Raw genomic sequence first — 18,612 nt, 5'->3', positions numbered from 1 at the left:
AGCGGAGACGTTTTAGCGGATCCGTATTTCCTCCTCTTTGTATCCCTGCGCAGCCAGGAGAAGAGACTCGAGGGCTACACTCGTGTCCACAAAAGGTCAGTGCACCGCAGCTCCTTCCCGCTCTGCCTCTAACCATCGGTGCCGTCTTTGTTTGCAGACTCTCAGCGTTCTCACCTCTCCTCCTTCACCATGAAGCTGATGGACAAATTCCACTCGCCCAAGATCAAGAGGACGCCGTCAAAGAAGGGAAAACCGGCGGAGGTGTCCGTGAAGATTCCAGAGAAGCCTGTGAACAAAGTAAGCTGACTCTCTAGGTGTTTCTGCTTCTCCTGGCCTCCACCTGCTTTGGGCAGTGAGTTTGTGCAGTTTTAAGTTCATCCCCTGGGGGGCGAGCTTTCAGCACAGACCGCCTATTCCGCAGCGTTCCCCGTCCCGGCGGGGCCTTCTGTGTCCTTGGGCAGTGCGGGCCTTTAGGACGGTGAGTGCTTCGCGTGTGGATCAGAGTTGAGCTCAGTTGGCTAGGACGGTCCTTTTCCAGATCTGTCCTTCTCTGGGCGTTTAAAACAGCTCAGCGCATCTGTTCACACCCCAGGATGCTGCCTCCCTGCCCCGGAGAGGCCTGCCTTGCCCTGGCACACACACGTACAGGGAAGTTGCGATGTCCAGAATACCCATCATTTGGCTTTAGGGCCCATGCTCTGCAACTTGCTAAACCCTCGAAACCCAGCCCAAGACGTCCTCAAGCACCAGTGACCTCCGCAGGGCCGGGCGAGCCAGATGTGTTGGAATTGCTGTTGATTTTCATCAACCCCTCCCTTCAGCCTAAAACGGCCATTTCAAGCTCTGTAGGAATCCAGGTTTCCTCTCTTCCAGGAGGCAACAGACAGATTTCTGCCAGAGGGCTACCCTATCCCCTTGGATCTGGAGCAGCAGGCAGTAGAATTTATGTCCACCAGTGCTGTGGCTTCCAGGTCTCAAAGGCAGAAGGTCAGTGTGATGTTAAGAACAATTGGGTTTGCCTTGCCTTCTACTGCAGAATCCTGGCCCATGGTTTTGGGGATGGAGAAAAAAATCTGTTATTGTGCTCAGCTGGGTGGCGCCTGTGGGCTTAATTGTTGAGAAAACAGTCCAGGGGACCTTGGATAAAAGTAAGAGTTTATCCAAGCCCCCTGGTCTTTGGAGAGCGCTCAGACTCCAAGGCAAAGCTTGGGGGTTTCTGGGGTTGGTTTGGGTGTGCTGCTTGGGTCCAGCGGGTCCGGGGAGTGGGGGTCTTGTCTCCTAAGACCGGCTGCTCTTCGCCTGAGCTGCTGAGACGATGCAGATAGTTGAGCAAGGGAAGGGCGTCGAGGCGTCCGGTGCTCTGGTGCACGTCTGGCAGGGCCCGGGGAGTGTGCTGCGGCCACCGCAGAGCCCGTGCCACCAGAGTCGGGGACTCCTTTTGTGCTGCTGACATTTATCAGGCCTTTTCGTAGCCCCGTGTTGAGTGCTTTATGCTTGCTCTCTCACTTGATTCTCGTTAGAACCCTGGGAGGTGGAAACTGATCTTTCGGGAGAGGGGACTGAGGCTGCAGAGACGTCAGACACCCGGCAAAGTCCCAGAGGGCGCGGTGCTCGCGGGTCAGCAGCCCTCCATGCGGGAACTCTTGCGACGCTGCGTTTACTCTTTAGGAAAGTCAGGCTGGTTTTGAGTAGCGCACGAATCTGATGTCAACCCCCACACATAGCTAAATATAAAAACACAGTTAAACTCGGCAGTGTAAAATAGAAGCAAGCCTTGTAGACAGATAGATCCTTAATCCTTCAGTGACTCTCCACAGTGTAGTTTGTGGTAAAACTGTTGTCACAGCTGTCAGTTTAATGCCACTAGCAAACACTAGTTCCATAAACACGTAATTCTTGAATTCTGTCATGACTCTACTTTCATTTTTATGTTGATCAGCAGAATGTCATAAAATTCTAGTTAAAAGTGGAGAAGATTAAGGTTTTAAACCCAAAGTCTTCTGTCCAATAATCCTTTTTCCTGCCCCATCTGTTAACAAAAAGAGGCTAAAGAGCAAGAATGAAATGTACAGGGTTTGCCAGATTGCTCTAAACTCCAGACTGAGGAAGAGCGATAAGGTGGAAGATCTGGTCTGTACCACAATTAGTTTTTATTACAGTCTGTTTGGCAACCTCGTGGAGCTGGGTTTAATGTTAAAGCCCAGGAAGCGTGTCCCTTGTCATCTAACCCTGGTCCGGGCAGCCCCGAGAGAGTGATTTACCAACAGCCGTGAACTCCGATGAGAAACCGTTTCACCCACTTGGTTCTTAGAATCTACCCCTCATTCCTCCGAGAGAGGCCATGGGGAGGATTTTGATGCTAAAGTACCCTTCGCTTAGTGGGGGGCGAGGGGGTGTCCTGCCAAATCCGGGGCACCTTTGGCAATGTCTGGGGACATTTTCGACTCTCACAACTAGGAGGTTGAAGCAGGTGCTGCTAGGATCTGCTGGGTGGAGGCCAGGGCTGGTGGTCAGCATGGTACACAACACGCGGGACAGCCCCCCTTCCCCAGCAAAGACCGATCTGCCCTGGAGCGTCAGTGTCGTGGCCGAGAAACGCTGTTCTCCTGGGAGGAGCCCTAGGTGTGCTCTTCACCCAAGGAGTCCGGTCACCCCGGTGTCTGGTCGCCACCCTTTAAGAAGGGTTGAAAGCCTCTGCTCTGGCCCAGGTCACCTGCGTGAGACAAGTGAGTACAGAACCACATGGGGGCTCACAGACAGAACTGCCAGGGTTGGGGCATCTGCCAGGCTGTGAGGACCTCGCTGCCTCTGCTGAGAAATCTCACAGTAGGGCGCTCATGTGCTACCGTTGTTATTAGTATTGGCTCTCTGGCTCTCTCACAACCCAGTGTTCCCATGTATCTTCTCAGTTTTCCTGGGCCAGTACATGGGAAGTGGCAGTTCAGGTAGACAGGAGTAGATTCAGATCCTGTACGGCTTAACTGCAGGCCTTGCCTTGCCCGGGCGCCGTCCCGGTGATTGTACACAGTCTAATTTTCCCCTCACCTTGGCCGTGTGCCCAAGCGCTCGTTACGCCCAGTATGCAGGGAGGGTGGGTTCTGGCCCAAGTTTTTCCCTTAATTTTATGAAATACTTGCGTATACATTCTCACCCAGCCCCCCACGCCCACCTCTCCCGGTTCCGCAGAAGAGGGGCCACTCTCCCCATCTCGCAGGTGAGGCGCCCGAAGCCCCGTGGTGTCTGCGGGTCGAGGTCCTCCCCGAGCACTGCTCGCCTCTTGTAGTTCCCAGGTTGGTTTGCCCCCGTGGTGGCGCCTCATCCCTGACAGCAGGAGGGGGTGTGTGATGGATGCACTGCCTCTCGAGGTTGTGCAGCTGGACAGTTGCAGGAAGACCATGGCCTCAGGTTCCCTGCACGTGAGGGCTCAGTTTAGGTGTCTCACTGTAAACCCCTTCGAGGGAGTTCCCTTAAGGAATTAAGGAACCAGTGTTATCACTGCAGCGGCTCGGGTTGCTGCTGTGGCACAGGTTCAGTCCCTGGCCCAGGAACTTCCACATGCCATGAGCACAGCCAAAAATATATATAAACATATACGTAAACAAACTGTTTCCACTTCTGGCTCATTCACAAAAAGCCAGAGTTTAACAGCTGTAGGGCTGGGGGAATGCACAACCTTCGGAGGCCATTAATTCTGGGAGTGGAATTTGCTGCCAGGTTGATGGGTGAAACCTGACTCTAAGGGGTCGGCTCCTCTGTTAGGAGCCCAGGGCAGCTTGGCTCTTCAGCGGCTCATTCGATGTCTCTGCTCATGACAGGAGAGTCCCTTGTGGATACCTCCCATCGCCAGGTCAGCCCCCTTCCTCCACAGCAAACCCGAGGACACGCTTGCTTGCTTGCTTGCTTGCTCTTTTCTTTCCTTTAACGTTCCTTGACGTGTACTTAATTTACGGTGTGTGAGTTTCAGGTGTACAGCAAAGTGATTCAGTTCGTACGTGTATTCTTTTCCAGATTCATTATAGGTTATTACAAGATACAGAGGTGGGTCCCCAGTGCTGGACAGGAGGCCCTTATTGCTTATCTGTTTTACATACAGTAGATATCTTTCCTTAAAATGTTTCCTGCTTCTCCACCTTTGAGCACTGCTGGCTCCTGATGCGTCCTGATGGGCTAAGATGGCAGGCCCCTAATGCGTCCTGATGGGTTAAGGGGGCAGGGTTGTGGCCACAGTCCTCTTGCCAGACTGACCAGCCGTGGCTTGAGTCACGTTTGGTGTTTGCGAGGCACCATGGGGTCTTCACGCTCAGGTCCCTCCCAGCCCCAGGGAGGCCATGGCCAAGCAGAGCGCTCGTCCACGAGGTGGAGAAACAGGCACCTGGCTCTTAGAAACAGACCGCAGGTGAACAAGTGGGTCAGGCAGTGGAAGGAGAAAAAGTGAGAGCATAGAGGCCACAGCGATGGGAATGGGGAGGGTTGGGTCTTCGTGGGCAGCAGAGGACCTGCGGGCAAGAACCCCAGCGAGAAATTACATCAGGGCTTTGAGAGTTGTCTGAGTAAAGTAAAATTACTTCCTAATTCCATTGATGTATTTTTTCTCTGATATTCCCCTGAAATAAATGCCTCCAGTATTGAATTTTTTAAATTTTTTTTACTTTATTTTTTTGCTTTCTAGGGCCTCACCTGAGGCACATGGAAGTTCCCAGGCTAGGGGTCTAATCGGAGCTGTAGCTGCCAGCCTACACCACAGCCACTCTCATGCCAGATCTGAGCCGTGTCTGAGACCTACACCACAGCTCATGGCAACACTGGATCCTTAACCCACTGAGCAAGGCCAGGGATTGAACTTCATGGATGCTACTCAGATTCGTTAACCACTGAGCCACAACGGGAACTCCCTCCAGTATTGAATTTTTTATTTAAAATGACATTCTGGGATGTTCCCACATGGCACAGCAGGTTAAAGATCTGGCATTGCCGCAGCTGTGGCTCAGTCACAACTGAGGCATGGGTTCAGTCCCTGCCCTGGGAACTTTTCACATGCCTCAGGCACAGCCAAAAAATGAAAAATAAAAGTAAGATGACACTCTGCATCATTTTTAAAGAAAAGAGCTTGTGTTCTGAATCGTAATCACTGTTTATCATGTTTCATGTATGTATTATAGATTACTGCCTAAATATACTTTTGTAGAAGTATCTTGTTCTCAGCGGGTTTTATTTATATCTTCTTTGCCCCTCAAAAAGCCCACAGGAGGCAGTTTTCCTCATACACACTGCTCTTCTTTTTTATTGTTTTTGGTTTTCAAGACTGCACCGTGACATATGGAAGGTCCCAGGCTAGGGATCGCATCAGAGTTACAGCTGCCGGCCTACACCATAGCCACAGCCACGCAGGATCCTCAACTCACTGAGCAAAGCCAGGGATCCAACCTGCATCCTCATGGATGCTAGTCGGATTCGTTTCCGCCGCGCCACGACAGGAGCTCCCACTCGCCTCTTAATTTGCGCTGGACATGTAGTTGGTTCTGCGTGAGTAGCCTGTCCATTTTACAGCTTAATCCTGATTTCCCTGGCCCTGCCAGCCAGCTGGGGCCTGGATTGTTGCCTCTGGGGTCAGTGTAAGGAGAGGTCGGAACACAACCTAAGGGGCATGTTGACCCGCTAACTGTGGATTCAGTGTACCCACAGGCAAGGAGAAAAGACGCGGGGGGCGGGAAGGGGGTTCCTGGGAGTGCAGGGCTCTGGATTTCACTCTCCTCCTGGGTGGGCTTGTCTCAGGAGCAGAGGGACCCTGAATGCTACTGGCATTGCCGCAGGAGCAGTGCCTGAACCGTCGCCCTCCATCCAGCTTCACCTTTTCACCGCCTTCTAAGCCAAGGTTTTCCAGGCCCCCTTGGGAGGGTCGTGTCATTTCATTGAGAGGGGCCGCATCTTTGGGTCCAATGTGGGCGTCTGGCGGAGTCCTGGGAGCGGGGGTTGTGGACGCTAACGCCTCCTGCCTGTCTTCCACGGTCCTCAGGATCCTTGACAGGCCTTGGGTGTCTGGATTTGATTGACTAGGAGGCGTGGTGGCCGTCACTGTCGGTCCTCTCAGCATCCTGCAGCCATCGGTCAGCTGGTCCTCACCCCACTCTGAGCTTAGCTGTGACACCCCTGCGGTAGAGGAGGGGCCGCAGGGCTGATCCGTCTCTGTCCTGGGAGGGACTCGGTGCGCCTAAACGACCTTTCTCGGTCTAGCCCATCTTCTTCCTTCAAGTCTAGCCTCTGTGTCCTGCGTGCAGCTTTAGACAAACCATTTGGCCTGGTTTCTGCAGCTGGAAGCTTTCTCCTTTGGCTTAAACCTCAAGCTAGGTTACAGGGAGTTTTACTGTGTTTCTTGTTCGGTAGCTCCTTTAACCTCTCTCCTCCCTCCCTATGCTTAACATCTCCTTTCAGAACCTGAGCTGGCTGGAGGAGAAAGAGAAGGAGGTCGTCAGTGCCTTGCGCTACTTCAAGACCATTGTGGACAAGATGGCCATTGACAAGAAGGTGCTGGAGATGCTCCCCGGCTCAGCCAGCAAGGTGCTGGAGGCCATCCTGCCGCTGGTGCAGAGCGACCCGCGAATTCAGCACAGGTGGGTGCACGCGCGCGCGCAGAGCCGGGGAGCCCTCCCGCCCTCTGCCCACCGCAGCCCGCGGCTGTTACTTGATGTGCTCTCAAGGTCGAGGTCGCTGTGACTCGTGAGGCCCCACCCTGAGGGAGACCGCCACCGCCACCGCATCTGTAGTTATTCTTCTGTCCCTGCAGCTCATTGGCAGTACCCCCTTGGTCGGGAGCCTTTTGCTTCCCCAGTGCCCTGTGTTAACCTGAGTTTCCTATGCCATTAAACTCTGCCAACACCCAGCCTGTTAGAGTTTGCTTAGATTATTAGGCCGTTAGAGTGTGGATTAGTGAAACATTTAACCGTATCAAGCCAGGGCCTCGAAAACTGGCACCTGGATTCATTGGAAGCCAGATGTGAGGGTGGCGTCAGCTTCTGTTGGCTAATGCTTTCATTGCTGGAGTTCGTTTTCCTCTGAAAGGTCAGGGAGCAGCTCGCCCCTCTGTTTGTTGTGAAGTGCAGAAAGAAGAGCAGTAGGAAGTATACTCTTTGGTGAGAGCCTGGCGGGAGCTTGTTCTCCTGACCCATGCTGCCAGAACCCTGCTGACTTTGTTCTTCACCTGCCTAGGGTGACCCTCGCTCTGTTTCCCTCTGTTCCTCGAGATGGTTTGGTGTCCTTTTGCCCCATGAGGTTAAGCCTTTATGAACTACTCTCAGAACTTGGCAGTGAGGCACAGAGTTTTCTTCTGCTGGGGGATCAAGCAAACAGCCTCTTTATTGCCAGGAAGCCCTCTGCCCTGGGGCTCCCCACCTGGAGTTCCAGCCGAGCCCCGTAGATGGTGGTCCTTCCACTGGAAGCTCACCGAAGCCAGCTGGTGGGGAAGGATGGGCGTTGGTGGGGCTTTGCCCTGCTCCAGCCTTCGGTCTCCGTCCACACTGCTGTCCGGCACAGGGGCCTCTGCAGAAGGGAGCCCCTTCGCTGCCGCATCGAGGTGCTGCCTGTGGAGCACGTTGTGAGACCGAGCGCTGTGGTTCCAGTAGTGACCGCAGCGCCCAGCTCGTCGAAGGGCCCGCTGCTGTTCTCCTTGGAGGGAATGGGTTTCGGCTGCGTGGACAGCTTTTATGAAATGCTCTCGTGCCTCTTCTCCTGTGACAGGCCTGCCACGGCAGAGTGAAGATCTGGGTGAAGGTGCCAGCGGCGGGCCCTGCCGGGTTTAAGGAGGGGAGCTGCAGGGAGGATGCCATCTCTTAGCCTCCCGGAGGAGATGCTGGAGCTGGACCGGGAGGCTGGGCGGGATTAGACGGACGGGTGTGTCCTGGAAGGGAAGAGACCAGAGTGTGCTCCCACCAGGGCGTGGGCGGGCATCACCACCCGCTGCCACCTCATGCGCCAGGCCCCCTTGGGAGAGTCCAGGACAGAGTCCCCGAGGCCCAGTCCTGTAACGGCATTGCTCCCTGGGGTGATAGCCAGCAGCTCCGCTTGGGAAACTACTTTCTGGACGTACAAGCACCAGAAGAATTGGTGGAGTAATACGATAATGGTCGGGGGTGTTTCTTGTCTGGGGGGCGGTGAGGATGACTTTACAGGTGGCAAAAATCATTGGATGTCTGTAACAGTTTCCTAGAGGGGGCAAGACATGCCTGGGTGTGGCCATCAGGAACAGTGATTTTTTCTTAGTGGTCCTTTGGCTAATAGCATTTAAGGGATTTTTGCTCCTGAAACTCTTCCAGAGCCAGTCGATGATGTTTTTATTGATCTCCCTGAGATGGTGGAAGATGCTCCCTGGAGCGTTTCTTGGATTCCTTCCATCACCTCTTTCCTCCCGGTGCCCTTCTCAGCCGGGAAGGTGTTTTCCTGCCTTCTGCTCAGAGCCGCCTCTGTGGTCTGGGCCCTGGCAAGCAGGCTCTTTGTGTCAGGTTCGGGGGACAGTGGTGACCAGCCTTTGAACAAGCAGCTGGCTGTTGGGGGTGTGCAGTGAACGGAGGCTTTCTCTTCGAGGTGGAACCCCAGGGGTGTTTGAGGAAAGGATCCCTGCTTGCCCTTCGTGTAGACACTTTGTTCCATTTCAGAAGCAGACCAGGGACCGGTCCCCTGGGCGACAGTGTTACGGTACAGGACCCTCCCTCCTCTCTTAATGTCCTTCCTGTGACATTGAGACGCAGGAATGGTCTTCCTCCAGGTCGTCGGTGTGAAGGGCGGACCCAGCTACGACGAAGTTGAGGTGCCTTCCGGCAGCGTTTCCATCGGCTGCAAATGGGGGTGAAGCGTCCATGAGCGTGTGCTGTCCCCCCTCTGGATCTGATGAGCACCAGGGGTCCTCCGCGGGCTCGGGCGGGCGGCCTGGCCGGGAGGGGGCGGCGGAGGAGCGCATCCCTCCCCGTCCAGGACAGACCAGCGGTTTCATTCTCTCCCCCCTCCTCCCTAAGAGAAGGGCTCCCACACCTGCTGCTTCTTATTTGCATTCGCCCCTGAAGCAGCCAAATGTGGGCTTCCTTGCGGCTCCTTTTGTACATTTTTGTTTGCAGAGGGGCCTGAGGCGTTCGCTTTCACTCTTTCTGTCTCTTCTCTTCTCCCGTTGGGACATGCACAGGGCAGCACAGTGGCTGGCTAAGTGGGCGTCTAGACCTCCCAGAGAGCTCTCTTCCTCTTTACCTGACTCTGAAGAGCTGCTCGCCAGAGCATGGTTTGGGTCAAGGTGTTCTTTTAAATGGCTTTGTTTTTAGAATTTGTTCTAATCCTACCTGACGATATTACATATTTTTTTTCAAAATTACATCTTTGGAAAAAATATATCTTTGGCTCCTAAATGCCTGCCTCATTCTTTGTTTTCTTTGAAGTGGAGGAGATTGCAGCCCACAGGTTTTCTTTGTTTTTGCTCTTCCTTTGTTGTAATATATAATCTTTAAAATGGAAAAAATTATGCTTTCCATAAGTCCTGGGGAATAACCTTGTGTTATGTAAAAGTGTGTGGAAGATACAAAAAGGTTTGCATTTTGGCCTGCACTTTACAGTTGTCGAGGCATCCAGAAGCACTCAGGGCTTCTGTTTGGTTCGTGTTGGCGTCGCAGTGTAGCTGGGCCCTCGCCTCGGATCCTGTCCTTAAAACGCTCTCCACTAGGGCGTTGCTCTGACACCTCAGCCGTGGTCTCTTGCAGAGGATAACGAAGCTGAGCCCGTGTTAGAAGGAATCCTAGGAAGTTACAGATCTCTTTGAGGTCACGTTTAAAGGCTCTTCCTCCAAAGGATCCGCCTGCTAAAACACCACAAACCTGCTGGCTCCTTGGGACGTGTGTAATGTGAATTTTTGTCTCTGGGCAGAGATGTGCAACTCTTGGCCCTCCTAGAAGGTTGGGAAGGGGGGCATTCCTTGGGAGACGCTGTCAGAATCTCGGGGAAGATGTGAAGTTTGTAAGAGCATATTATCTATCGTGGTGGAATTTTTATGCATTGTATTTGAGAAATGAAAAAAATTATAACGTGGCGTTCTCGTTGTAACTCCGCAGTAACGAACCTGATTAGTATCCATGAGGATGCGAGTTCGATCCCTGGACCCGCTCAGTGGGTTAAGGATCCCACTGATGCCGTGAGCTGCGGTGTAGGTCGCAGACACGGCTCGGATCCTGTGTTGCTGTGGCTGTGGTGTAGGCCACCAGCTGCAGCTCTGATTTGAACCCTAGCCTGGGAACTTTCATATGCGACAGGTGTGGCCCTTAAAAAAGGAAAAGGAAAAAAATTATAATGGACTAGAATATAAAATAGCTCCACAGAGTCTTTATTGGACATCAGGAAGTAAGTTCAGGGAGGAAAAGTTTATTGATTAAAAGGAGGCACAGATTTTATAGAAAGAAGGAGTGAGAAGCCCTAGTCACTGAGAAGCTAGTCCTGGGCTCAAAAGGTGACTTAAAGTGATGGTCATGCTTTAGATTTTTAATATTCTCTTATAAATCTCCTCCCACCTCCAGCTCAGCCCTCTCCTCCTCCTATAGCCGAGTGTACCAAAGTCTCGCCAACCTCATTCGCTGGTCTGACCAGGTGATGCTAGAAGGTGTGAACTCAGAAGATAAAGAGGTGGTGACAGCTGTGAAGGGGGTCATCAAAGCTGTGCTGGACGGAGTGAAGGTACGTGCGGGCCTCATCAGGCGCGGCGAGCAGCCTCCCCACTGCGTGTGGCTCACGGGAGAACTTGTCCCTAAACCTCGTGCGTTAATGTGGTTCTCTTCCAGCGTCCCTGCTGTGGGCACGCTGCCCTGTGTGACAGCAGTTTCTCTCTGTGAAAATGGCTTGTGCAGCAACATAAGCCTTTGGAGCACTTGTCCCGATAGTTAAAAGAGGTGCAGAAGTAGCCAGCTTCTGTCGGCCCTCGCATTAAGTCTGCAGAGTCTCTATACCACAGCTCTGGCTGCGCACGCTTGCCAGCAAGACAGAAAACAGTGGAAATTGTTTTTGCCTTGACTTTCAGCAAAATTCCCAGCATATCAACTGCTACATTTTCACGTTCCAAGAACTTTTGAGATTCTTGGTAGAAAAGCAGAACTGAGATGAGTAAGAAACAAAACTGTCTACATTCGAAATCCATGATGTGGTCTGTGAACTTACTACCCAGGGAAGTCAGAAAAGGCCTCATAGGAAATTATGAATCACAGTTAAAATGGGAAGCAGAGTCCTTAGATGTTCTGGAATTGGGGGTCCAAGGCACAGATCCTAACTGAGGAAGTAAGTCAGCGAGTAAGGAGCAAGCCAGAGGGCAGGACTTGAAGCGTGTGAGCCGGTGGGTCAGGGCTGGGCTGTGCGTGGCGGGAGGCTGTAGACCGTGCTGTTACGTGGGGTCATGTGATGTAGCGGAGCGAGGGCTAGTCTAGAGCCCAGCTGGATTCGAACCCCAAGGTCACCACTCACTCGTCGGTGAACTTGAGCAGTTTACTTCAGTGTTCTGTACCTTGATTAACTCATACACATGATAGGTACAGTGGAGTTCCCTTGTGGCACAGTGGGTTAAGGATCCAGCATTGTCACCGCAGTGGCTCAGTCACTGCTGTGGTGCACATTCAGTCCCTAGCCTGGGAACTTCCATACGCCGCAAGCACAGCCAAAAAATAAAAGGAAATGAAATAGATGCAGTTAAGGTACCCTATTTCATGGGGTTGCAGGAAGAATGGAATTAGTTAATACATACAAAGCTTTTAGAACCAAGCCTGGCACATACTAAGCACGCAGATCTTAGCTGCCGTTTATTATTAATTTTGTGGTTCTAGGTGTGTGCTCTGCAGACGGATCTCTCAGCTTGAAAAGCTGCATTCTCCTCCTTTCGAGACCCTTCAGTCTAAAAATTTTAGCTGAGGTACTCACCCTAGATCCAAAAACTCCTTCCCAGCTCCGCCGTGCTGCTGTTAGATTCCTGCAGCTGCCTCCTTGCAGTGGAGAGTAGAATTAGGACCCCCAGCGGGCAAACGTGGCAGCCTGGAGGCTGAGAAGGCTGGGTTTCCCCTGACACACTGCTCTGAGGTGCGCTGCCGCAGCCCGGGGGGCTCCCCACCTCCAGCAGCGGGGGTGCTCTGCCGGGGGCTTTATTGAGTTCCTTTGGAGAGAGGCCTGACCAGGTGGCATCACAGTGTCCCTATCGTGATCTCCCGAAGGGGTTAGGCCGTACATGTTGTATTTTGGCCACGGTGGCTGCCGGCTGGGACGGGATTTGCAGTGCGGTCACGTGCCCTCTCCATCCGACCCTCCCGGGCGCTCCAGGTCAGTAGGACCGAGGGGACGTGGCCTGGTCACCTCCATCAGTGCGGTGCGTGCAGCCCTGGCTCAGCCCGCCTTGCGCTTCCTGTCCAGCCTTCTGGAAACGCTGCGACTGAAAAGTGTGGTTTTTCAGGGGACGCTGTTGAGGCTTCCTTGTACTGCGCTGCGGTGATGCGGTGTCCAAACGTGTGAGGGCCTCCAAGGTGGGGGCGTTTTTGAGGCGAAAGCTTCGTGGTTTCCCAAGCGGATTTCCTTTCGGAATCACCAACCGAAAGGCATGAGGAAAAGGATAGTTTCTCAGATTTTTTCAAATTAACCACAAGCGGGGGTAGGGGGAGACGCTCACGAGCCTGTCAGCGTCCGAAATCAGATCACTTTTACGCAGTTGTTTTAAAAATATGTTAACCAGGACAAAGATTCTCTAGGTCAGGAGCTCTGTAAATTCCGTTTTGTTTCATGTAGTCGAGAAGCAGTATTGAGAATCTCATGTGTGCAGGGCAGTGTGATGGAATTGGGAATACAGTGACCAAAAACTGGCACAGTCCCTGACCTGACGGAGCCTCCAGTCCAAAGGCGGAGAAAGACAGCAATCGGGCCTCGTCACTGTATCACGCGACCAGGCCTGGTGCCGTTGAGGAAAAATGGCACGTGGTGTCACTTGGGGGTACGGGCGTCCTTCCTCTTTCCGGGTGATCAGGGGCACTTCCCCAGGGAGAGACAGGCAGGCTGACGCCTGAAGGATGAGCGTGAACTGGCCTGGAGTCAGGCAGGGGGCAAGGGGCGATCTCGGCACCAGCAGGTTGGCAGCCATTTTAGGGGCTACGTGGTAAGAACAGCTAACATTTATCAGCCACTGGGCGCCCCCAGTGACTCTCTGAGGTAGGTGTGATCACTTCCTCTCGGGTGTGGAAACCGAGTCCCAGGCAGGCCAGCGGTCAGTGTCAAGGTCGTGATTCACACCCGCCTCCTGGCCCCCGACCCCGAGTCTGTCCTGCCACCCTCAGCCGCTGCCACAGGGAGGGAGATGGATGGTTCAGCAGGAGGGGTTCCGTGTGTCTCACCGACAGGTCAGCTGGCTTCCAGCCTCTCTCACTGTCCCCATCAGGCTTAGGACACCTGCTGAGCTCATGCGCTGTGGCCACGAGCCTCGGTGGGCGGGGACAGGGGGGACAGGCGGGGCTGTGCGGAGGTGGCGCAGGGGAGGATGTCGGCCCTCCCTTCAACTGACTCGGCACCTTCCAGGCAGCTCACCCCCTCGTTAAATGGGCCCTTTTTTTAAGGGACAAAAAGGTGTTTTAACACAAGGTGACTTTGGTCTTGTCCCTGAATAAGTGGCACCATCTCTCCCCTGAACCCTCACACCAGTAACTTTTGTAGCTTTGTAACCTGGGGCGGGTTGGCTGGCTGAGTTTCAAGTAGGTTTTAAAACATTTACCCTGAGGGTGTGAAGAAAGATTAGGTAAGATATGCATATAACATACTGGTAGGTGCTGGGTGCCCAGTAGACTGTGGACCAGTACTGTGGGTAAGTACTGTAAACCACAGAAACGCTGCTTCTAGAACGACCGGTGACACGTACCAGCCCTGGACGGTGAGTGTGGCTCTTTTCCACGAAATTTCATGACTCTCTGACTCTCCGACCTGCCCGGGGAAGGTGCTTTACCTTCCAGGGGGAGCCCGAGACTCAGTGGGAGTGACTCTCCACGGGAGGAATTCAGACGCCTCCCTCTCCTTTGCTCTGGGAGCCCCTCCAGCCGAGGACTTGGCTGTTGGAGGACGGAGCTTGTCAGAGTCAAACAGAGACACGAGCCGGTCCTTTCAGAGCCAAGACCCCAGCTCCTAGGGTTTCCTAATTGTACCTTGATCTCAGATGAATGACTCGTACCCATCTCTGGGCTTGGCCTTACCCTCTCTGCAGACCTTCTAGGGCTCTCCCGCTGGAGTAAGACTTCCCGCCTCTTTACCTGACCTCTAGCCTCCCCTCAACACACACACACACACACACACGTGCGTGCGCACACTTTTTTTTAAGTTTTTTTTTAAAGCCTTCTTACGCTGACCTTGGGGGAAATCTTTGGAATACCTGCAGTTCTGTCACTTAACTATCACCACTCAAAATTGGGCTTGTGTACCAGATTCACCTTGAATAACAGGAATTTTTTATGTTAATGAATTTCATTACATTTATAGCTGTACAACAGTCATCACAAACAAATTTTAAGGCATTTCCATCCCAAACCCTCGTTACATCCCCCCACCCCACCCCCAGCCTGTCTCCTTTGGAAACCATAAGTTTTTCAAAGTCTGTGAGTCAGCATCTGTTCTGCAAAGAAGTTCAGTCTGTCCTTTTTTAAGGTTCCACATGTCAGGGAAAGCATTTGATGCTGGTGTCTCATTGTGTGGCTGACTTCACTTAGCATGATAGTTTCTAGGTCCATCCATGTTGCTAAAAATGCTGGTATTTCGTTCCTTTTAATGGCTGAGTAATATTCCATTGTGTATATGTACCACATCTTCTTGATCCACTTCTCCATCAATGGACATTTAGGTTGTTTCCATGTCTTGGCTTCTGCAAATAGTGCTGCAGTGAACATTGGAGTACATGTGTCTCTGCGAGTCGTGGTTTTCTCTGGATAGATGCCCAGGAGTGGGATTGCTGGATCCAATGGTAGGTAGTTCTATTTTTAGTTTTCTGAGGAATCTCCATACTGCTTTCCACAGTGGTTGCACCAGTTTACAATCCCACCAACAGCGTCAGAGGGTTCCTTTTTCTCCACACCCTCTCCAGCTCTTCTTGTTTGTAGACTTTTTGATGATGGCCATTCTGGCTTGTGCAGGGTGGTACCTCAGAGTGGCTTTGATTTGCATTTCTCTAATAATGAGTGATGTTGAACATCTTTTCATGTGTTTTTTGGCCATCTGTATGTCTTCTTTGGAGAATTGTCTGTTTAGATCTTCTGCCCATTTTTTGATGGGGTTGTGTTTGTTTTTTTTTTTTCCTTTGGTATTGAGCTGTAGGAGGTGTTTATAAATTTTGGAGATTAATCCCTTGTCAGCTGATTCACTTGCAAAGATTTTCTCCCATTCTGTGGGTTGTCTTTTTGTTTTGTTTAGGGTTTCCTTTGCTGCACAGAAACCTTTAAGTTTAATTAAGTCCCATTTGTTTATTTTTGTTTTTATTGTCATTTCTCTAAGAGGTGGATCTGAGAAGATGTTGCTGTCGTTTTTGTCAGAGAGCATTTGGCCTATGTTTTCCTCTAAGAGTTTTATGGTGTCTGGTCTTCTATCTAGGTCTTTAATCCATTTTGAGTTTATTTTTGTGTCTGGCATTAGGAAATGTTCTAATTTCATTCTTTCCCATGTGGCTGTCCAGTTTTCCCAGCACCACTTATTGAACAGGCTGTCTTTTCTCCATTGTGTATATTCTTGCCTCCTTTGTCATAGATTAGATGACGGTAGGTGCGTGGGTTTTATTCTGGGCTTTCTATCCTAACAGGAGTATTTTGAAAGAAATATTTTCCTGACTCTATCACTTAGGGTTAGATTTGATTTCAAGAAAATCCAAATTAATACTGACTTGAAAAGAGAAACCTTTTTTCTCCTCTGCATATAAGAAGCCTAGAGAGGAGCAGCCCGAGCTGGCGTGGCATTTTCACCAAAAAGCCAGGGTCTGGTCTCCTCTCCTGCTTTCGCACCATCTTAGCACATGGATTTTACCTCCTGGTCAAAAAAGGCTGCTCTGTCTCCATCACTTATGCATGCGTCCCATCCAGCAAGGAGGAGGAGAGTGGCACGTTGTGCTGTCTCCATTTAAGGTGCCTCCTCAAAGGCCTCACAGAACTGTCACTGAACGTTTATTGGCCCGAACTTGGTCCTGAGCCCAAGGCAACTTCTGTTAATAAGGAAGCGCAGATACTGTGAGGCAGCTGGCTGTGCCACACTGACATCTCAAACAAACCATCTCTTTCATTCCTTGTCCAGCCTATTGTGACAGTTTTCAGACTTTGGCAAGAAAGAGAAGAGTATGGTGCAGCCCCATCGCGTGGCTTCCACACTTGTCCACCCGTGGCTGGTCCTGTGCCCTCTAGATCGCTTCCTGTCGTCTGGGTTATGTGGAAGCAGATTGGTGTTCCAACCATCAGGCCCATTCAGCTGTAAATACCCTCGTACCTGTCTCTAGAGCAAGGCAAACTTTCTGTAAAGGGCCAGAGAGTAACTAATTTAGGCGTCTTAGGCTACATGTAGTCTCGATTGCATATTGGTGTGTTGCATAGTGTTTGTCTAATTGTTTTAACTTAATTTTTATTAAGGAAGCATTCTTACCTTGGGGCCCTTACAGAAGCAAGCACTGGGCTGGCTTTGGCCCCCAGGGCGTAGCTTGCTATTTTTAGTTTGTTTTTCAGTTTCAAATCCAGATTAAAGTCCAAGCCCTGTAACTCATTAATATATGTCGAAAGTTCCCCCTTCTTTGTATTTGTCTCCTTGCAACTTGTTATTATTATTATTATTTTAAGAAAGGATTGTTTCTCTTGAAAGACTCCGCTCTCTGGCCTTACTGATTACATCCACGCAGTGCTGTTTCCCATGTTCCTCAGTCCCTTTAATTTCCCGTCATGCTAGGCTCAGTCATCCACTGCGTGGAGAGGCAGGGTCAGTGCCTAATCCCCTCCTTCGTGTACCAGTCATCAGTGTTTCTTCGCATCTTCCGACATGACCGGGGGATTGAGTTTTTAGTATATTGTGTTGAGGTCGTGAATCTAAATGCACTTTATGTTTCAGTCCATTGCAGTTAGTATCCTGAGCCGCGAGCCCCAAGCCCCAAGCCCCATCTTTGAGCAGAGAGAGCTGTGTCAGATTGTTTCCTGAGCTCGCTGCCGTGACCCCGGAAGCCCTCGTTAGTTTTCTCACTTCGGGATGTGAGAAGATGCTCATCTCGTCCTTATTTGTGTGTGTATGTGCTGGCAGATTTGTGGAGATACAGTTCCCATAGCGCGCAGTTCACCCGTGTAAGACATGCAGTTTAGGGACGGATGTTCTGTGTCCACAGCATTGTGCAGCCGTCACCACTGTCGGCTGTGGAGCCTCTTCCTCCCCCAGGGAAGCAGCCCCACACCCTGCCCTCGCCCCCCTCCGGCCCCTCCTCTCCGTCTACGCTCCGTCTCTGTCGATCTGCGCCTCTGGACCTTTATCGAAATGGAATCGTATACTCTGTGGCTCTTTGTGACTGGCTCTGTTCCTGAGCACAAGGCCTTTGAAGACCGCCCGCTCGTCAGCACGGCGTTTCTGGTTCTTGCTGAGCGCTGTTCCGGCGTGCGGACACACCCGGTGTGACTTATTCAGAGACTTGCACCTTGGAGCTGTCTTCTGGCGGTTTTGAGTGTGCTGCCGTGAATGCCCGCGTACACGCTTGTGTGGGGTCTGTGTTTTCGTTTCCCTTGGGCGCACGCCTGGGACTGCAGCTGCTGGGTCGGAGAGTGACTCTTGTGTTCGATCTCACGACACACGGCCAGACTGTTTTCTGAAGCCGCTGCACCGCTTTATGTCCCCACCAGCAGTGCCTGATGGTGCCCCTGTCTCCACGTCCTCACCCACCCTTGCTGTCGTTGGCCTTCTTGATAGAGCCACGTGCGTGGCTGCAGTAGCGTTTCATTGAGCGTTTGCCCTCCAGTCCCCTGATGCCTCACGATGCTGAATATCTTCTTTATGTGCTCATTGGCCATTTGTACAGCTTATTGGGGAAGTGTCTATTCAGAGCCTTTGCTCCTTCTTAAACTGGGTTATTTCTCTTTTTTGTTATTGCGTTATAATCGCCTTGAGCATTGCTTACCCTGACCTGGAAGCAGCCATCCCTTCAAGGAGTTCTGTTCCTTTACTGGGAATGGTGTTTAGAGAAGCCCCTCGGAGGCCTGAGGTTCCTTATTGCTCCTGACTGGCCTTTGTTGAGTTTTTTTTTTTTTTTTTTTTTTTTTTTTTTTTTTTGTTTTTTTTTCTGCACTTGGAGTTCCAGCTAGGGGAATCGGAGCTGTAGCCACTAGCCTACGCCAGAGCCACAGCAACCGGGATCCGAGCGCGTCTGCACCTACACCACAGCTCATGCAACGCGATCGTTAACCCACTGAGCAAGGCAGGACCGAACCGCACCTCATGTTCCTATCGATTCGTTAACCACTGCACCACGGGAACTCCTTTTTTTTTTTTTTTTTTGTCTTTTGTTGAGTTTCTTTAAGAGGAAACACATCTTGAGTTTGTACTCGTGCCTCCAAGTTCACATTCAGGACACCGGGGTTTTTATTTAGCCTC

The 18,612-nt window shown here is 51.7% G+C and overlaps 1 protein-coding gene across 1 annotated transcript in view; it reads left to right on the top strand.

Moving 5' to 3' along the window:
* Positions 1–18,612, top strand: part of RAPGEF1 (Rap guanine nucleotide exchange factor 1) — a 130,367-nt gene that overhangs the window by 62,575 nt on the left and 49,180 nt on the right. Inside the window, 4 exon segments of the mRNA XM_005654593.3 lie at positions 158–297; positions 874–987; positions 6,430–6,608; positions 10,539–10,695. Of these exon segments, the coding sequence (XP_005654650.2) occupies positions 158–297; positions 874–987; positions 6,430–6,608; positions 10,539–10,695 (590 nt within the window).

Source organism: Sus scrofa, chromosome 1 (assembly GCF_000003025.6).
Source record: "Sus scrofa isolate TJ Tabasco breed Duroc chromosome 1, Sscrofa11.1, whole genome shotgun sequence".
NCBI classification, from domain to species: domain Eukaryota; kingdom Metazoa; phylum Chordata; class Mammalia; order Artiodactyla; family Suidae; genus Sus; species Sus scrofa.
Note: the sequence above shows the minus strand (reverse complement) of the source record. Positions and strands in the feature narration are given on the sequence as shown.